Source organism: Serinus canaria, chromosome 18 (genome assembly GCF_022539315.1).
Source record: "Serinus canaria isolate serCan28SL12 chromosome 18, serCan2020, whole genome shotgun sequence".
NCBI classification, from domain to species: Eukaryota; Metazoa; Chordata; class Aves; order Passeriformes; family Fringillidae; genus Serinus; species Serinus canaria.
Window position 1 is genome coordinate 918,456 of NC_066331.1, and position 19,250 is coordinate 937,705.

At 61.3% G+C, this 19,250-nt stretch overlaps 1 protein-coding gene across 7 annotated transcripts in view; it reads left to right on the forward strand.

Annotated features, from left to right (window-relative positions):
- Positions 1-3,512: 3,512 nt before the first annotated feature.
- The window catches only part of BAIAP2 (BAR/IMD domain containing adaptor protein 2), a 42,332-nt gene continuing 26,594 nt past the window's right edge, over positions 3,513-19,250 (forward strand). For all 7 annotated transcript variants that reach the window (XM_050981206.1, XM_050981204.1, XM_050981202.1 and 4 more), the window contains exons 1-3: positions 3,513-3,619; positions 11,123-11,198; positions 13,154-13,240. In XM_050981206.1, the coding sequence (XP_050837163.1) occupies positions 3,548-3,619; positions 11,123-11,198; positions 13,154-13,240 (235 nt within the window). In that variant the 5' untranslated portion in view covers positions 3,513-3,547. The remainder of the gene's footprint in view (positions 3,620-11,122; positions 11,199-13,153; positions 13,241-19,250) is intronic.

Consider the following 19,250-nt stretch of genomic DNA (forward strand, 5'->3'; position numbering starts at 1 on the left):
TGATGTCAGGGCTCCGGTGGAGAAGCCATCTGCCCAGGACCATGGCACAGGCAGTTCCTGGGAATGTCATTAGCACGGTGACACTCAGGTACACACCTGCCCCACTCGGGCTGTGCAGGGCACCCAGGGCTGGGTGGGCTCAGCCTGCCCTTCAGCACACTCTGAAAAGGAGGAACAGAGAGCCAGGGGCTGCCACAGAGCAAGCGGGACTGAGTGGGAGAGGAGATGGAGTTGGCTTCTCCAGCCTGGTCCTGTTCCCTGCCTGTCTCTCCTGCTCTGGCAGTGCCAGGAGAACCCAGTGACCACCTGGAGCAGCTGGGGCTCGATCTTCCTTGGGAAACTCTGACCATTTCCTCAGGGACTGTGACAAAAGCCAGCACTGGTGTCATGATGGTCCCTCTGCTTCCTCCTCTTTGTGCTGGCCAGTGCCACATGCCACTCAAATGCCCCAGGGATTCCAACCCACCTTTATTCCTCCTCTCTCCATGTCAGCGGAGGTTTCCCAAGTCGCTGAGGATGTGGCAGCTCTTGGTGACCCCGCAGTGCCACGTTCCCCTCCCTGGGCAGTTATGCTGCCCTGCAGCACCTCCCTCCCGTGTCCCCCCCTGGCAGCCACGGGGTGGCATTTTGGGAGCAGGGAGAGTGTCCCAGGCTGGGAACACGGAGGGAACTGTCCCTCGGTGCAGCTGCTGTCACTGCCCGGGTTGTCACTGCCCAGGTTGTCACTGCCCGAGTTGTCACTGCCCTGGTTGTCACTGTCCTCGTCATCACTGTCCTGGACATCACTGTCCTGGCTATCACTGCCTGGGCTGTCACTGCCCTGGTTGTCACTGTCACAGCCGCCACTGTCGCGGCCATCGCTGCCCCATCCCCACCCTCAATCCCCGTGCCAGGCACATGACCCGGCCGGGAGCGCTGGCAGGATGCCACGCTGGTAATTAAGAAGGAACCTAATGAAACTTCGAAAATAGCACAATTTCCTCCCCACACCTGCAGCCGAGCGGGGTGGATTACATAAGTTATTGTTGCCACAGCAACTTCGCTCCACCCGGGGCTGGAGGTGGCCGGTGCCGCGTGTGCCGCGGTGCCGTCACCCCGGGGAGGGATGGTGGGGATGGGGCCGCTGCCAGCCCCGGGGCTGCTGCCTGCTCATCCCACCGCTGTTCCCAGTCTGCCGCTCTGGAGCTTCCCCACGCTCACCCACGGCCCGTGCTGGATGGTCCCGCCCTCGCACGGGCGCACGGGGAAGGCGCCGCGGGGAGCCAGGTAACCCACGGGACTCTGGCACCATGGTTACCCTGGGCACGCTCCAGCTGCCACCCAGCCCCGCGCACTGAATCACCCCAACAAAAAGGCAGCGAGCAGCAACCGGGAAAAAAAAATAAATCCAAGGCAATGAAAGCAAAGGCTCCGGCACGAGGCAGAGGCAGGTTTTTCCTGCTGAGAGCTCCCAGGGTGCTGCGGGAGGCTCGGGCACCGCTCCCGGGCTGTGGGCAGCACGGGCAGCCCCGGGCGCTGCCAGCCGGGAGGGGGACGTGGCAAGAGACAGGGACAAGGATAATTTGCTCCGTGTGGCTCCGACTGTGGGGAAATGAACTCCCTGGCTGCTTCCAGCAGCTCTGGGAGCAGGGGGATATGAGGGAGAAAGGTTTTCAGCGCTCAGATTCCAGGGGATAAGGAGAAGCAGAGCATGGGAAGAAAGTGGAGCGGCTGTCTGCGAGCAGGCCTAGATGGAAGAGATTCTCTGAGGGCTGTCCCAAAAGGCCTCTTTTATTATCAGAAATTACAAATCCTTTTATCTTCCTCACCAGAGGAACAGCTTGTTTGAATTGCTGGGCTGTCACACTGGAATTAGATGCAAGAACCCCCCACATCCATGACGTAGCGGAGAACTTACATAACGTAACTAAAAATAAGGTGATGGAGATGCAGAGAGAGGCACTCTACTCCTGGCTGCTCCATCCTGAATCCTTCACCAACGCTGGAAAGCCAGCGAGGTGCTGGTGTCTGGCTGAGGAAGCCGACTGTGTCTGGCCACGTGGGATGGAGAGGGAAAGTGGCACCGTGGTGTCCCAGCAGCCACGCAGGCAGCCAGGCATTCCTCTGGGGACACCTCCCAGGGCAGGCCTGGTGCCAGCCCTGGTCCCACAGCTCCTCCCTTTCCTCAGCCCCAGTGGGAAAGGGTTAACTGGTCACTCCAGAAACATGAGAAAAATCCTTCTCCTGGGCTGTAAATTCTTCTCTGTGCTCTGGAGTGTGGAACCTCTGAGGCAGAAGCCAAAATGAGACCCAAAGGCAGCCGGAGGGAGCAGCTGCCCCTCCTGGGCCTTGCCGGGGCTGCGAGGGAGAGCGGGAAGGGGAACAGACACGGGAGGTTTGGGACCAAGGCATCGACCTGGGCTCCCTGTTCTCGGAATTGATGGATGTGAGGGAAAATAACACACTCAGCAGCTTAACTGTTTCACTGCTTCTCGCAGCAGAGAGGAGGGAGAGGCGGGCTCAGCCCAGGGGCACGGCCTGGCCCTGAGGCTCCGTTTAACCACGGCTCACCCTGAGGAGAGCAGCCGTGCCCAGGGGAGGACAGTGAGGCCGGGCACAGGGCTGGGGACACTGGCCCGCTCCTGGTGTCCCTCAGCAGGGCACAGGGCTGGGGACACTGGCCCTAGGGCACGGGCCCACTCCTGGTGTCCCTCAGCACCTGGGCAAAATTCACTGTCGTGGGCCCAAGGCACAGGAAGGACAGGGATGCGTGGCTTGGGTGTCCCACACGACCTGAGGGAGCTCTGGCAGGAGCCTCCCATGGGAATCCTGGTTCTCCTGGCTGGCCAGGACAGCCTGGGGACAGCGAGGTGGCAGGGAGGGGCTGGTCTCCCTTGGGCTGAGCATCCCGAGCTGTAGTCATGGTGATGGCTCATCCCACCTCCTCTCCCGGGCTCTCCGGCTCCATGGACAATGTGCACCCTCCTTCCCAACACCCCACAAACCACGGGCAGCTCTTCCTTCTCCGACTGCTCCTCACCCATCCCCTCCCCAGGGCACAGCTGGGGATGGAGCCCAGCCCCAGAGTGGGGCTCCAGCCGGGATGTGGGGCACAGCGAGAGCCACGGGGTGGGGTAAAGCAGGGGGATGGTGTGGGGTCCTGGGCTGTGGGGTGAGGTACGGCAGGAGTGTAGGGTAGGTTATGGGGTGTGGGATGGGCAGGGGGGTGGAGGAGGGGCATGGAGTGTGAGCGGGCCGTGGAATAATGGGGTGCGGCATGGGGATGGGGAATGGGGAACGGGCATGGGGAACGGGCACGGGATCCCGCACGGGGGGCACAGCGCGGCGCATCCCTCCTTCCCTCCCCCGTGATGCTCGTACTCCTCTCGCCACTCCCAGCCCCGCTCGGCCCGGCCCGGTCCGGCTCCTCCCCGCGGGGCGGTGCGGGGCTGGCCGGGGCGGTTCGGGGCGGGCACGGCCTCCGGGAGCTGATAAAAGGCTCCGCGGCCGCCGCTCCGCGCTCTCCCCGCGCCCGCGCCCGGCTCCGCCCGCCCGCCCGCAGCCGCCCATGGTGCTGCCCGGCCCGCCCGGCATGGCCCGCTCCGAGGAGGTGCACCGCCTCACCGAGAATGTCTACAAGGTGAGTCCGCAACAGGTGCCCGGCGCCGCGGCTGGCCGCTTGCCCGGGTTGGAGTTATTGGAATTGTCGGATGATCGCGTTTCCCCTCCCCGGGACGCGCGGGGGCAGAGCGGGCGCGGGGCGCGGGCGGCGCCGCCGGGACCGGCCCTGGGATGTGCCCGGAGCCGCTCGGCCGGGCCGGCAGCGGCCGCTGGGGCACCCCCGGGCCCTCCCCGGGCACCCCCAGCCTTACCGAGGGACCCCCGGGACCCGCGTGGGGATGTCCGAGCCCGGGTGGGCAGCGCTGTCCCCGCATCATCCCCGCGCCCCGGCACTCGCTGCCCTGCCACAAGCCAGAGCCCTCCGAGCCTTCCCCGTCCCCTGGAGTTGGGGAAGCTCTCGGTTTTTCCTTTCTGCTGTGCTCCTGGTGTCCTGAGAAAATGCAACAATTTGTGTGGTTTGAGTTCCCCCCCGAAGGAAGCGGTTTCTGCTCTGCTGGGTCTTGAGAGCAAGACTAATAAAACTGCTGTAGCCTAACGTGTAACGCAGGATGTCGTTTGTTAAACTGGGAAGCTTGCACGATTTCCTGTGATTTAAGGGCTTGGATTGAGTTACCTGGGAGCACAGAGCAGGAAAAAAAAATAGAAGAATGTAGTACAAGAAGTACTGAGGCAGCGAAGTTGTGAAGTGTTGGTTTTGGAGATTCTGGGGTGTAACAGCTGCTCAGGCAGAGCTGTGGCACCAGAAATCGTGGTCACTGTGAATCTTGGTGACATTTTGCTGTGGTCTCTGGGGCTCCCTCCCACCGTGGCAGGCAGCTCGTGTGCCCGGACATGCCCCCGTGCAGGCTGTCCTTGGTCCGGGGCAGAGCTGGCACCCAGGCTGCTCCCAGCGCTGTGCACGGGCACTGCCGGAGCCGCCTGGGCAAACAGGGGCTGGGAGCAGCCCCAGCCGTGACTCAGTTGTTGTTTGAGGTGTGGAGTCCTCGAAGCACGGGGCTAATGACACGTTTGGGGAGCAGGTCACCGTCACCCCGGGCCCGGCCCAGGGCAGTCCGTCTGTCCCGACACGTGCGGAGCCCATCCCCAGGGAACCGGGGCTGAGCGGCCGCTGCTGGCCCGGCTGTTCCAGAGCACAGCCCTCGGCCCCATGGGTGCCCGGGGTGCCAAGAGCCGGGGCTTGGGCTCTCCATCGGGCAGTGAACACCTCAGCTCCCAGGGATGCCGGTGGGAGCAGCCAGATGCAGGAGATGGAGCTGCTGAAGATCTTGTGGGTTCACTCAAAAGCAGTGTCTCGGTTCTGGGGGCTGGAGAAGGGTGGTCCTGGCTCTGGTTGTGTTCCTGTGGTGGCCAGAGGCTGCTCTGAAGCAGCAGTGCCTTCTCGTCGTGTGTGTGCCATGTGGTGCCTGCAGGAACCTGGCATGTCCCTCCCTGCTCCATTGAGGGCTTCAGCCACCCCTGGGGGCTCGGGGACTGGGGTGTTCTGGACCTCCTTGAGAGACTCCAAAACCAGTCCCAGTGCTTCAGTCCCCGCTACCCAGGTATATTTTTGGCCTGTGCAGGAGCCTGAACGCTGCCATGGGCAGGAGGAGACAACCCCCGGGAGGGGGGCGATGCCACCGAGCCCCATCCTGCGGGGACCGGGCTGGGTGCCCGAGCCTTGCCGTGCCCGTCCCGGGGTGCCCGAGCCTTGCCATGCCCCTGCCCGAGCCTTGCCGTGCCCCTGCCCGTCCCGGCGGGTTTGGGTCTGGCAGGAGCAGCAGCTGCCCGTGCCCATGCCCATGCCAGGCTCCCGCTCCGGCTTTCCCGAGGGCTGTGCTGGGGAGCCCATTGTCATGGTTTTCCAGAAGCAGCGCTCACCCTCGGAGTGACTGTGCTAATGAGCTGGTGGAGGAGCTGTCAGCCGCCCCCGAGCCGATGCTGCCACTACAGGCAGCTGCCTACACGCGGGGAGTAATTACAGAGGGAGACGGAGGCTGCTGGCACCTTCCGCCAACGTAATCCCACCTTTGGCGGTGCTGATTCACTGCCAGGAGCCCGGAGTAGCGGCACAGCTGCCGGGCTGGGCCCTGCCGTGAGCCCCGGGCCGGGAGGATGAGGATGAGGAGGGGCAGCTCCCTCTGCTCCCTCCCCGCTCAGCCCCTGCTCCGGATTGTCTTTTTGCAGAAAGCAGGGACTGGCAAATCTTCCTTCCCCCGAAGACAGAGCTGTCTCCTCCTGCCAGATGAGATTATTGCCGTTTACAGCCCAACCTCCATTTCATTTTAAAGCCATTTTTCCATGCGGGAGATGGGTTTGCAGTGCTGTGCGAGTGGCTCTGCCTTTGAAGAGGTGTTTGCCTATCAACAGCCTGAACTCCCGAGCTGAATAGTCGTGCAGGAAGGTGGACAGAATTCCTGAGGGCCCTTAGCTCCCCATCCGCTGTAATCGATGTTACTGTGGCACCACAGCCTCTCCTCGTGTCCAGAGGGATGGGAGCAATTCTTCCTCAAGGGCTTCAGGAGGGAAACTGTGGCTGGTTTGGTGTGTTTGGAGTGCAGGGATGATGAGTGTGGCGCAGGAGGAAGGAGCCAGCCTGTGGCACCCCAAATTCCATGCCCTGTTCTCCCTGCCTTGAGGCTTCCTGCAGCCCAGCCTTGGGAAACCTGTGGGGAGCACCCCAGGGCTCAGTGGCACCAAGGCTGGGCTCTGGCACTGCCAGGGCGCTGAGCTGGGAATGCTGCTCCGTCCATCCATCCATCCGTCCATCCATGCCAGGCTGGGAGAGCCCTGCTGGCCTCCCTGGAGATGGGTCACCTGCAGGCAGGTGGGCTCTGAGGTGTTGGGGAGCAGCAGCTCCTGCCTGCCCAGGGTGTCCCACACTGCTGGGGCTGGGTGCTGCTCCCCCGGTGCCATGGGGCGGGTGCTGCTCCCGGGTGCTGCTCCCCGGGTCCCACGCGGGCGGTGCTGCTCCCCCGGGGTGCCCCGGGTGCTGCCCCCGGTGCTGTCCCGTCGCTGTGCCTCGGTGCCCATCGTGCTGAGCCTGCCCTGGTTAAGGTTTCAGTGCTGCTGCTCGTGTTGCAGGGCAGGGCACAGGGCATACAGCTCCTCTGGGCACAGCCTGGGGCTCAGCCCCTGGTGCCACCTCTGTGGGGACCCTCCTGGCTCCTCAGGGGACATGCCAGACCCGAGGACTCGAGGATGGCCCAGCCTTGCAGGGCTGGCCACGGGTGGGTGCTGAGGGTGTTCCCAGAGGGCTGGGGGCTCTGTGCCCCGTGTGGATCCTCATCCCAGCTCTCCTCAAGCCCAGACCCCGACACAAAGATGTTCATTCAGAGCCCTCGCCCTGGGACTTGGGTCCCCTCGTCCTCTGGCATGACAGCCAGGAGAAACTCAATGCCTTTAGATGGGGACTGTTTTTTCCCTGACTTTTCCCCCTGATTTTCCCTGAGTTCCTTCTTGACAGAAACTTGGCTCTTGAAACCCCCAGGGCCGCTCCTGATGGTGCCAGGCAGGACAAGCTGTGATGGAGGAGGCAGCACTGGGCTTTGCTGGGCATTAAATATTGATAGCAAAATGATGAAAGTGCTCCTGGAGCAGGGCTGACCCATTTAGACACAAAACTTCCTTGGGGCTGAGCTGCTTCTGCAGCGTGGCAGTGAGAGTCCCCTGGTGCTGCCCATGCTCCTCATGGTCACCAGGCAATCCAGGGCCCTGTGCAGGGTCAGTCCTGCAGGGAGACACAAAATCCTTAAAAAGGCTGGAAAAGCCCTGGGAGTGCACCAGATCCAACCATTCCCTCAGTTCTGCCGAGGCCACTGAGCCCCATCCCAGGTGCCACATCCGTGGGATGTGTTGGGAGCGCTGCCCTTCAGCTGTTGAGCAGGAGAGGACTGAGCCACTTCCAGCTTGAGCAGGGCTTAAATTTGGGATTGAGGAGCTGGGATTCTGTGATCCTTGTGGGCTCCTTCCAGCTCGGGGTTTTTATTCTTTCCCCTGCTTCTAAACTTTTCCTTCTGGGCTAATTTACAGCCTGGAGCATCCTGGCTGTAGCTGGAGTGTGCTCAGGGGGCAGAAAAGGGACCTTGTTTCTGCTGCCTCTGCCCCAGCACACGGAGCAGGGCTGTCCTGGAGACCTTGTGCTTTGCATTAGTTTCAGTTTTGGCAGCTGAACAAAGCCGTGCCAATCCCGGGGAGCTGAGTGGCATTACCCAGGGAATTCAGCTCAGTGGAACAAAGCAAAGCCCTTTCAACCCTTGGCTGCCAGGTTTTGTGTCTGTGTTTTTCTGAACTCTGCCCAGGCAGCCCGTGGAAGGCAAACAACTTGTGGGTGCTGCTGAGGGGGCAAAAATCTGGGGAGGATGAGATTTGCTTTCACTGCCACAGTGCTACTGAATATTTGCTTTGCTGCTGGTGTCCTGCAAGCCTGGATTCACCTCTCCCGTGGGGGCAGCCCTGGCAGAGCCCCCGGTCCCCCCAGGGAGGGGATGAGCCCTGTGCTGCCAGGGGAGCAGCCCAGCACCTCCCTGCTGTGAGGGGTGATGCTGCTGAGCCGTTCCATGGCACAAACCTGTTCATTTCCCACCCTCTCTCCTTGGCAGGTCTCACCTGGAGGGGGGTGTGGAGGCTCTGGAGTCACCTTCCCTTCCCAGCCTGGCAGTGAGAGGAGGGCTTGGAAAAGGCTATTTTTATCTCTGGAGTGAGGAGCCCTTGTCACTGCTCTCATCCTGCCAGGCTGTTTTTGTTGGAGGCTCCAGACAATGTTTTAAAAACATTCACTTTCAGCAAACTTCCTCCTGGGGGCTGGTGAATTTTATTTGGCCGGCACAGAGTCACCTTCCCGCTCCTTCAGCCGCTCCACGAGCCCCTCTGGGGGACTTTATCTCTTTATTTGTTGCTTTAAAACCTCTCTTGTGGATCAGTGGGGAGCAGGACCTGCCCCGAGCAGTGCCAGGGCTGGGCTGTGCTTTGATTCCCTCTGCTTTGGGCAAGATGTGCTGAGTTTTGGATGGTGCTTTGTCTGGGGATCCTGTTCCATCATTAATTCCCTGGGTTTCGTGCTCAGGACTACGTGTTGACACGGGCACTGCTGAGAAAATCACACTATTTACATTTCCCCGTGCTCGTCCTCGTACACAAACACTGCTCTGAACCTGCACACCGCCCAAAAATCTCCTCCCTGCAGAAATCCTGGCAACCTTTCTGCTGCTTAACTATTGCTGAGCCTCAGAGCTCTCGGGCTGGGCGTGGGCTGTGTCCCTGTCCCTGCTGTGGGCAGGGGAACTGTCCCCGTCCCTGTCCCTGCTGTGGGCAGGGGAACTGTCCCCGTCCCTGTCCCTGCTGTGGGCAGGGGAACTGTCCTCGTCCCTGTCCCTGCTGTGGGCAGGGGAATTGTCCCTGTCCCTGTCCCTGCTGTGGGCAGAGGAACTGTCCCTGTCCCTGCTGTGGGCAGGGGAATTGTCCCCGTCCCTGTCCCTGCTGTGGGCAGGGGAACTGTCCCTGTCCCTGTCCCTGCTGTGGGCAGGGGAACTGTCCCCGTCCCTGTCCCTGCTGTGGGCAGGGGAATTGTCCCTGTCCCTGCTGTGGGCAGGGGAACTGTCCCTGTCCCTGCTGTGGGCAGGGGAATTGTCCCCGTCCCTGTCCCTGCTGTGGGCAGGGGAATTGTCCCTGTCCCTGTCCCTGCTGTGGGCAGGGGAACTGTCCTCGTCCCTGTCCCTGCTGTGGGCAGGGGAATTGTCCCCGTCCCTGTCCCTGCTGTGGGCAGGGGAACTGTCCCTGTCCCTGTCCCTGCTGTGGGCAGGGGAACTGTCCCTGTCCCTGCTGTGGGCAGGGGAATTGTCCCCGTCCCTGCCATGGCCAGGGCTCTCAGCCTCAGGTGCTCCTGGGACAGCCCAGGTGTGTTTTGGGCTGGAGTTCAAGGTGATGTGGGCAGGATGGAGCAATCCTCCCCGGGCTCACTCACTGCTGTGCAATTGTCTCCTACACCTGGCTGCTTGCTACAGCTTCATTTTCTCCTTTCAGGCTGAGCACATCCACCAGAGTGCTCTGAGCTGCCCCAAAACAGCTTCCAGGGGCCCTGGTGTTGGCCTGCAGCCTTAATTAGCGGGGCAGCTCCTCATTAGCCTCGTCAATCATGTGCCCTTTGGAGCTGTGGGGACCTGGGGGCTGCTGGGGACAGGCTCTGGGGACATCCCCAGCCTGGAAGGATGAGCAGCTTCCTCCTGGAACAGCAGCACTGTGGTGATGGCACCCCTCTGACCCTGCCCCGCACAGTGTCCTGCCCAGAGGAGCCCCAGAAGGGCTCTCTGGAGCCACGTGGGGAGAAAATTCAGCTGTCAGACCCAAGGGCCGGGCAGCAGGGACTGGGATAAAAATGCCTCAGGCAGAAAATGAGCTTTATAGTGTTGGGGCAGCCTGAGATGAGGTGACAGATGCTTAATCAGCTTATTCCCTGTAAGTGTCTGCCTGTCTTCCCTCCCTGGCCCGGGCTGGGGCTCTGCCAGCAGCCTGGGGGTGCAGAGCCCCCGTTCCCAGCAGGAATGCCCCTTTCCCAGCAGGAATGCCCGTGGTGCATCCCCCTCAGGGGCACTCAGGCTCCATTTTCTGGTGGCACCTTGGCAGGAGGGTGTCCCCGAGGTGGGGCAGGGGCTCAGGACCAGCTCTGGGGCTGGGGCTGGGCTGGATGCAGGGAGGGAATGGGGATCTGGGGCTGGGCTGGGCTGAGGGCCCTGGCAGGGAGGGCTGTGCACACAAAGAGCCCTTCTTGTTCTCCTGAGCCGATTATTCCTTCCCCCATCTGAGCTGGGGGCCTTGGGGCGAGGCAGGAGAGCTCAGGCAGCGCTGGGCAGGTGGGCAGTGCCAGGGGACCCCGGTGTCACTCCTGGCACTGTCTCCAGCCGTGGCTGGCACAGCTCAGGGGGTGCTGGGGGCTCTGCCCTGCCCCATCCTGGCTGCACATTTGGGGCTCACCCTCACCCTGGGCAGGTGGGCAGTGCCAGGGGACCCCGGTGTCACTCCTGGCACTGTCTCCAGCCGTGGCTGGCACAGCTCAGGGGGTGCTGGGGGCTCTGCCCTGCCCCATCCTGGCTGCACATTCGGCATTCTGCTCTTCTGCTCTTCCTGGCTGTCCCAGGAGTGGGACATCACCTGCCACCATCCCCAGGTCTGGGGTCACCCCTGGCTGCTCTGAGGGCTGCTGCTGCCCCAGACAGCCCCCTGCAGTTCCCATTATGGTTATTGGTGCTAGATCTGAAATTCTCTGCTCGGGGCACTCACTCTCCTCTCCTGGGAGGCACCTGGTGCTGGGGCACTGCAGAGCCCCCTCGCTCCTGGTCCTGCCCCTCGTGTGCTCAGACCCAGCCTGGCCTTCCTCAGTGGAGCTGCAGGATGAGGGAGGGTCCTGGGGCCCCCTCCAGGGAGCTGGGAGGATTTTTTTTTTTTTTTTTTTTTGCTCTCTTTTTGTGTTTCTCAGGACAGAGCTGAGCACGGAGCTGTTCACCCCTGCCCATCTCCCCTGCTAACCCCAGCCGTGTTCTCTCCCCTTTAGACGATCATGGAGCAGTTCAATCCCAGCCTCAGGAATTTCATTTCTATGGGGAAGACCTATGAAAAAGCCTTAGCAAGTAAGTGACTTTGGGGCTGCCAGGCTGGGGAGGGGGAAAGCTGCAAAACCTTTGGGGTTTTGTTGAAAATCTTTGGGTTTTTGTGAAAAAGTTCCTTGTTCCCACGGGGAAGGAGCTGGGAGGGTGGTGATGAGCAAGGCCAGGGATGCAGGAGGGATTCCAGGAGAAAATGCTGGGAGGCTGCAGGATAACAAAACACATCTGCAAACAGTCCTTTAAATGTTTGTTTAAAGTATTGAGAGCTGAGGTTTGAAGCTCTGTTTAAAGAGGTGCTGTTGAAATGTTTAAATTGCCCAGAAGAATGAGGAGAAGGGAAAAGCCTCAAAGTCTTGATGGCAGCTCTGGATTGGGAATGCAGGATCCTATGGGGAGCCATTAGGGAGGTGTGGATTTAAGCCATCAAAAGGAAGCCAGGAATTGATTAAACCCCAAAAAGGGCTATTTTGACTTAAACTGGCTTTGTGCACTGCCTGGGCCTTGAAGGAGCTGTAGGCTTGGCCCAGCCCAGAGCTGTGTTTTTCCAGGGAGGGCTCTGCTCCCCTCAGAGCTGCACGTGTCTCCTGGATTTTACTTTGGAATAATCCCAGTGAAAACGCCCCTGGGGCAGAGTCTGTCACCACCTTCAGCCAGGGGGAAAATCCCTTGGGTGTCTGAAGTGCCAGGGAGGATCCTGCTCCTGCTCCCTGCCTGCAGCACCTTTCCCTTCCTTTCCCACAGGTCAGGTGAGCTCCTGGCTGTTCCCAGGAGGATTTTTAAGCCCTCCCCCCATTCCCAGGTGCCCGGACACAGCGTCCTGCCAGCCTGGGCTCTGCTTTGAGCTGGGGTTTAATGGCTCAGCCAGCGTGACGGGGCAGTGCCCGCCCAGCTCCACTGCCCAGGGCCCTCTGATCCCCGGGGAGGGGGCACAGGGCACCCTCCCCACGGGCAGCAGCTTCCCAGACCCTCCAGGGGCACAGGGCACCCTCCCCACGGGCAGCAGCTTCCCAGACCCTCCAGGGGCACAGGGCACCCTCCCCACGGGCAGCAGCTTTCCCAAGTTTCCAGGGGCACAGACAGTCCAGGGGCACAGGGCTCCCTCTTTCCAGACATTCCAGGGGCACAGGGCACCCTCATTTCTCCTTCCAGACATTCCAGGGGCACAGGGCACCTTCCCCACAGGCAGCAGCTTTCCCCAAATTCCTGGCCATCCCAGCAGAGTGGGGTTCATGGCTGGGGGCTGCTTTTCCCTGCTGGCTCCCTCCAGGCAGCAGAGGCAGGGTCTGACAGGGGGAAGAGCTGCTGACCCTCGGGACTGTGTTTTTTATTCATTCCTCTGAAATATTCTGATCTTTAACTGCCTGGGAGGAGGAGCTGCTTGCCCTGTGCTCCCCTGTCCCACCAGCCGTGGCACCTGGGGATAACCTCTGGGATCACTGCCTCTGTGCTTTTCCCACCTCCCTGCTGTGCAGCCAGGCATCTTCCTGTGATTTTTAACTTGGCTCATCCTTCCCCTGGATCCCCGAGCTGGGGGCAGCTGGAGGAAGTGCAGAGCCCAGGAGGCAGAGCAGAGGCAGCCCTTGGAGCTGGGGCTGTACAGCGTGTTCTGTGATTAGAGGAAACCCCCTGCTTATCTGATTAGAGTCGAGTGTGGAGCTGGAATGTCAACAAACAGGGCTGAACTGTAATGAAAGTCTGTGATATTCAATTATTCTGCAGTGATTTCTCCCAGCAGCCTGATGCTTGCACTGCAGTGAAAGCCACCACAGTCCTGCATGGACCTTTTCAATCCTAAATTACCCTGTAATCTCACTGCTCCAGCTCTCTTTGCTGCTTTTCCTCTGTTTGTTGTGTGCTCCCTCCCCGTGGGGAGAGCCCTTTGAGGTAATGCCTATTTTAGTGTCCAGGGTCTCCTCGGTGCCCCACAAGTTTAAAAGCCTTTCAGGAGAGCATAACCTCTGTTTTTTGGTGCTTTTTAGGCATGACATATGCAGCCAAGGGGTACTTTGATGCTCTGGTGAAGATGGGAGAGCTGGCCAGTGAAAGCCAAGGATCAAAAGAGTTGGGTAAGTGCCCAGTTTGCTGCTGAATGGAGATTTCTGGGGATTCCAGGAGTGACACAGGACTTTGGTGCTGCTGGGGAGCACCAGCTCAGCGTGGAGCTGGTCCTGCTGTGTCTCAGTGGCAGCAGTGTCTCTGGATTTACTGCTGGTGCAGCTTGGGAAGCCCCTGACACCCTGAGTGCCAGGGCTCTGCCTCGGGGTGGTTTTATGGTGGTTGGTTCTCACTTGCAGAAGGGGAAGCAGCAGATCTTGGCTCAGCTGGGGCTGAGCTGCCCCTCAGGGCCTCTGGAGGGGCAGGGAGGGGTCCCCTGTGCTCTGGGGCTGGGATGGTGCCCTGGCTGCAGCAGCTCTGCCCTGCTGGAGCCTCCCTGTGCCCACTGCCAGGGCCTCGTGTTTGCCCAGCCCATGGCAAACATCACGAGCTGTGGCTGCTGCTGCCTCCTTCCCCTCTCTCTCACTCATCTCCCAGGAAATCCTTTCCAGGGGAGCTGCTTTGCCAGCCTCCCTCCTGCCCAGACATCCTGCTGGGTCCTCCCTCCTCACAGCCCTGCTCTGAGGGGACCCTCCAGGGTCCCCCCGTGCTCTGAGGGGACCCTCCAAGGTCTCCCCATGGTTTAAGGGGACCCTCCAAGGTCCCGCCATGGTTTGAGAGGTGACACTCCCAGCTCTCCCCATGGTCTGAGGGGACCCTCCCAGCTCCTCCTGGGATGCTGCACCTTGTTGAGGCTCTGATGGAGTGAGCTGGGCCTTGGTCTGGTGTGTGTGCAGTCCCAGGTGAGCCCCTCCTCCTCCTCCTCCTCCTCCTCCTCCTCCTCCTCCTCCCCCCCCCATGCCTCCCGCAGCTCTGGCAAAGTGCTCATTAAAGCATCTCTCCGGGGCAGCAATTAGCAGAGAGCTGGAGCTGGGAGGGCTCTAAAGGCTGCAGGAGTCAGAGCAGCCCCTGGGCTCTGGGTTTGGTGTCAGAGCCGCTCCCCCAGCCCTGCTGCTGCCTGGGAATTGTGCTGGGGAAGTGTCTATGGAAACCGAGTCTGGATTAGAGCTGCCTGGAGCGATCTGCTGCTGTTTAATAAATAAAACAAAGAGCCCTGTGTGCTGCAGAGCCTGGAGGAGCTGCCCCTGCTCTCTGGGGCTGGGCACAGCCAGCCCTGCCCTCCTGCCAGGGAGCTTGGGGCAGCCCCACCCTGCCAGCCCTGCAGGGCAGCCCCAGCCCTGCTCACCTTCACACCTGGCTCTGGGCACCTCTGGCCCTGCTTCTCACCCAGGGACAAGGGTTTGGTGTCCTTGGTGCCCCCTCCCCGCGTGGCTGGAGCGTTTTGGGGTGGGAAGTGCTCCCAGCTCGCTGCTCCTTCCCCTCCTGCTGTGGGCACGTCCCAGGGAGGCTCCTGTGCTCCTCAGCCTCTGCTGATCCTGCTGGTGTTTGCTGGGATGTGGCAGCTGCTGGGGCAGGAGAAAGTGGAGATAACATTCCTGGCTGCAGCTCAGTGGAGCTGAGAGCAGCTGGGGCACAGCCCCCTCCCAGCAGATGTGCAAACAGCTGGGCTGGGCTGGGCTGCAGCTCCTCCTGGGGACACCTTGACCTGGGCACTCCCTGGGCTGGCAGTGCCACAGAGGGGCTCTGGGTATTCCACAGCACCCCGGGCTGGAAGGGAACCCTAAAGCCCCTCCAGTGCCACCCCTGCCATGGCAGGGACACCTCCCACTGGGTGCCCCCAGCCCTGTCCAGCCTGGCCTTGGGCACTGCCAGGGATCCAGGGGGATTCATTTAGGGCAGGAAACAGGGATTCTCTTCATTGCTGCTCCCAGTGATGGTGTGTCCCCAGCTCCCTCCCCAGGAGGGATTTTCTTCCATGAGTTTTTAGGGCAAACTGCTTCGAGATGTCACCAGGGCTGTGGGGTGCTCTGTCAGGATTGCAGCTCCTGTTCCCAGCCTCCATGGGGAAAACCTGAGCTGTTTTCCCTCCAAAGCCCTCTCTAGGCTGAGCTGGGTGCTTTTCCCTGGTGTCCCAAGGCAGGGGGGCTGCAGCTTTCTCCCCTGGAGCAGGGAGCTCTCAGGAGCTTTGGGCTCAGCTCCTGCTGGGCACGGGGCACTCTCCTGAATTCCCCATCAGATTTTGGGAGCTGTGTGTAGACAGGATAATCCTGTGTGGGAAAGGAAGAGTGGCAGCAAGAACAGCAGCAATGCCCTTGAGCTGTAATCAGCTCTGGGGGCTCAGGCCCAGCTGCAGTGTCTGCTGGGCTCTGGGGGGCAGAGCTGGGGCTTTGGGGTGTCCCCAGCCCCATGGGGCTGTCACTGTCACTGTCCCAGAGCAGCAGCTGCAGTGTCTGCTGGGCTTTGGGGTGTCCCCAGCCCCATGGGGCTGTCACTGTCACTGTCCCAGAGCAGCAGAGGTCACTCTGCCCTGTGCAGGTCCCTGCTGGCCAGCCCTGGTGTTGGGATGGGCTCTGTGCCCTCAGGTGCCCTTGAGGGGCTCCTGGGTCTGTTCTTCACCCCCCTGGTGCTTGTGGTGGTTTAGGGAAGATCATGTGAGATGAGGAGCCTGTGTCTGACCAGCAGCCCCTTCCAACAGCTCCAGCCTCATGCACGTGTCCTCAGGTGACTTTGGCCCTTCTCCAGCTCCTGCCTGGGTCCCTTGGATGCTGCTCAAAATGTCATTTCTTTTGTCCTCCTTGAAAACTGGGCCATGGAAAGTCGTGGGAAGGGGTTTTCTCTCTCCTCCTGCCGGGCAGAGCTGGAGGCATTCCCCCGGGATGCTGGGGCTGAGCAGGGAGCTGTGCAGGGCTGGAGGTGCCTTTAGCTCAGCACTGGTGCCTGAAGGTGCCTTGGAAGAGTGAAGCTGCCCTGGGTGACACCCAGGCTGTGAAAGGGCAGCAATTACCCAGCCATTGTTGAGCTGAAAGGAGCCCCTGGCACGGAATGGCTTTTTATGTCCACGCTAAAATCAGGATGGGGCACCCTAATGGCTTGGATGAGAGTTCACAGCTCATCCAGCCCCACCCCTGCCACGGGCAGGGACACCTCCCCCTGTCCCAGGTGCTCCAAGCAGCCTTTCCATGGATCCAGGGCCATCCATGGCTCCGGTGGTTCAGAGCTTAGTGCTGCACCAGCTCCCTGGGAGCAGGGATTGATCTGTTCATTGCACTGGGGGATGCTTTGGGCAGGTGCTCCTGCCCTGCACAGGTGTGCACAGGTGTGGCTGTGGATCCCACAGGTGCCCGAGGGGGACTGGGCACTGCTGGGGCTGGGTTTGGTGCCCACTGGGAGCCTGTCAGGGCAGTGCCCAGGGGCACACAGGGCTCCAGGAAACATTTCCTCTGCTCTGTGGCAGTGTCCCTGCTCTGGAGGGGAGCTCCTGGCTGGGGATCCTTTAAATTTGGGCTGAACAAGGCACCTGGCACCTTGTGGGTGACAGCTTTGTGCTGCTGGAGGAAGGCAAGCTGCAGGAATGGGGGTGCAGAGACAGCACAGCCCTCTGAAAGCTTTCTGCTGCCTTGGGAAGGGCTTTTCCTGCCTTCTGCTGCCTTGGGAAGGGCTTTTCTGCTGCCTCCATCCCTGCCAGGAGGAGCAGGCAGCCCAGGCTGGCTCTCCCCAACCTGTGTGGGGTGGGTGGAGGAGGAGGAGGGCTGTGCATGAGCATCTGTGAGGACCATGTGGCCTGGCTGGGGCTCCCAGCGTGTGGCAGATGTGTGCCAAGTCTGGGTTTCACCTTGCCTGGCCATGGTGACAGCTCCCAGGCTGCCCACCTGCCCTGGCCCTGAGCTGGGGAGGGTCCCTGGGGGGAGGGAGGGCTCCTGTGTGTGCCCACGGGCTGGCACACACCTTGGCAGCTCTGAGCAGGGTCTGTGGCCAGCTCCAGGTCCTGGAGGGCTTTGGTGCTTTGGTGCCCCTCTGGAGCTGCCAGGGTGTGCAGGGGTTGGGTCACACAGGCCAGGCTGGGCACTGTGGGGGTGTTTAATGAGCCAGTGCCACCAGCACAGCCCTGAGTGAGCCAGTGCCACCAACACAGCCCTGAGTGAACCAGTGCCACCAGTACAGCCCTGAATGAACCAGTGCCACCAGTACAGCCCTGAGTGAACCAGTGCCACCAGTACAGCCCTGAATGAACCAGTGCCACCAGTACAGCCCTGAATGAACCAGTGCCACCAGTACAGCCCTGAGTGAGCCAGTGCCACCAGTACAGCCCTGAGTGAGCCAGTGCCACCAGTACAGCCCTGAGTGAGCCAGTGCCACCAGCACAGCCCTGAGTGAACCTGTGCCACCAGTACAGCCCTGAGTGAGCCAGTGCCACCAGTACAGCCCTGAGTGAGCCAGTGCCACCAGCACAGCCCTGAGTGAACCTGTGCCACCAGTACAGCCCTGAGTGAACCTGTGCCACCAGTACAGCCCTGAGTGAGCCAGTGCCACCAGCACAGCCCTGAATGAACCAGTGCCACCAGTACAGCCCTGAGTGAGCCAGTGCCACCAGCACAGCCCTGAGTGAGCCAGTGCCACCAGTACAGCCCTGAGTGAGCCAGTGCCACCAGTACAGCCCTGAATGAACCAGTGCCACCAGTACAGCCCTGAGTGAGCCAGTGCCACCAGTACAGCCCTGAGTGAGCCAGTGCCACCAGTACAGCCCTGAGTGAACCAGTGCCACCAGTACAGCCCTGAGTGAGCCAGTGCCACCAGTACAGCCCTGAATGAACCAGTGCCACCAGCACAGCCCTGAGTGAGCCAGTGCCACCAGTACAGCCCTGAGTGAGCCAGTGCCACCAGTACAGCCCTGAATGAACCAGTGCCACCAGCACAGCCCTGAGTGAACCAGTGCCACCAGCACAGCCCTGAGTGAGCCAGTGCCACCAGCACAGCCCTGAGTGAACCTGTGCCACCAGTACAGCCCTGAGTGAGCCAGTGCCACCAGTACAGCCCTGAGTGAGCCAGTGCCACCAGCACAGCCCTGAGTGAACCTGTGCCACCAGTACAGCCCTGAGTGAACCTGTGCCACCAGTACAGCCCTGAGTGAGCCAGTGCCACCAGTACAGCCCTGAATGAACCAGTGCCACCAGCACAGCCCTGAGTGAGCCAGTGCCACCAGCACAGCCCTGAGTGAACCAGTGCCACCAGTACAGCCCTGAGTGAGCCAGTGCCACCAGTACAGCCCTGAATGAACCAGTGCCACCAGTACAGCCCTGAGTGAGCCAGTGCCACCAGTACAGCCCTGAGTGAGCCAGTGCCACCAGCACAGCCCTGAGTGAACCAGTGCCACCAGTACAGCCCTGAGTGAGCCAGTGCCACCAGCACAGCCCTGAATGAGCCAGTGCCACCAGTACAGCCCTGAGTGAGCCAGTGCCACCAGTACAGCCCTGAGTGAGCCAGTGCCACCAGTACAGCCCTGAGTGAGCCAGTGCCACCAGCACAGCCCTGAATGAGCCAGTGCCACCAGCACAGCCCTGAGTGAACCAGTGCCACCAGTACAGCCCTGAGTGAGCCAGTGCCACCAGTACAGCCCCTGGCCCAACACTGGGGGCTGGCTGGGCTGTGCATCCTGGTACAGCCCCAGCACTGCCCCATCCAGGGGGGCTGTGGGGGGCACAGAACACCCCAGGGGTGTTCCAGGGGTGCATCCCAGTGATGTGCCCCTGCCAAAAGGCTCAGTGGCCACTGCCCAGCCTGAGGGGGCCACTGAGCAGGAGCTGGGAGCCCGGGGCAGGGTGCCTTGGGAAGCTCCTGGTGTTCCCTTTACCTGGTGTGTCACTGAACAAAGGAAGAGTGCCTCTGGCAGTGCCAGGCGGGGCTGGAGCAGCCTGGTGAGTTATCAGCACATGGCCCCGGCCTCTGGGGCTGGCAGAAGTGAAACCCTCGTGGAGAGGAAAGGGATGAGTCAGCTGGAGAGGAGAAGCTGATTGTTTCCCCAAGCTGATTGTTTCCCCACGCTGTCTCCTTCCCCCTGCACACAATCCTGCAGCTCAGAGCCTGGGCTGGGCTGGAAGGAGCTGCTGGGGGGAGCACAAAATCACACTGCAGGGCTCTCAGGCT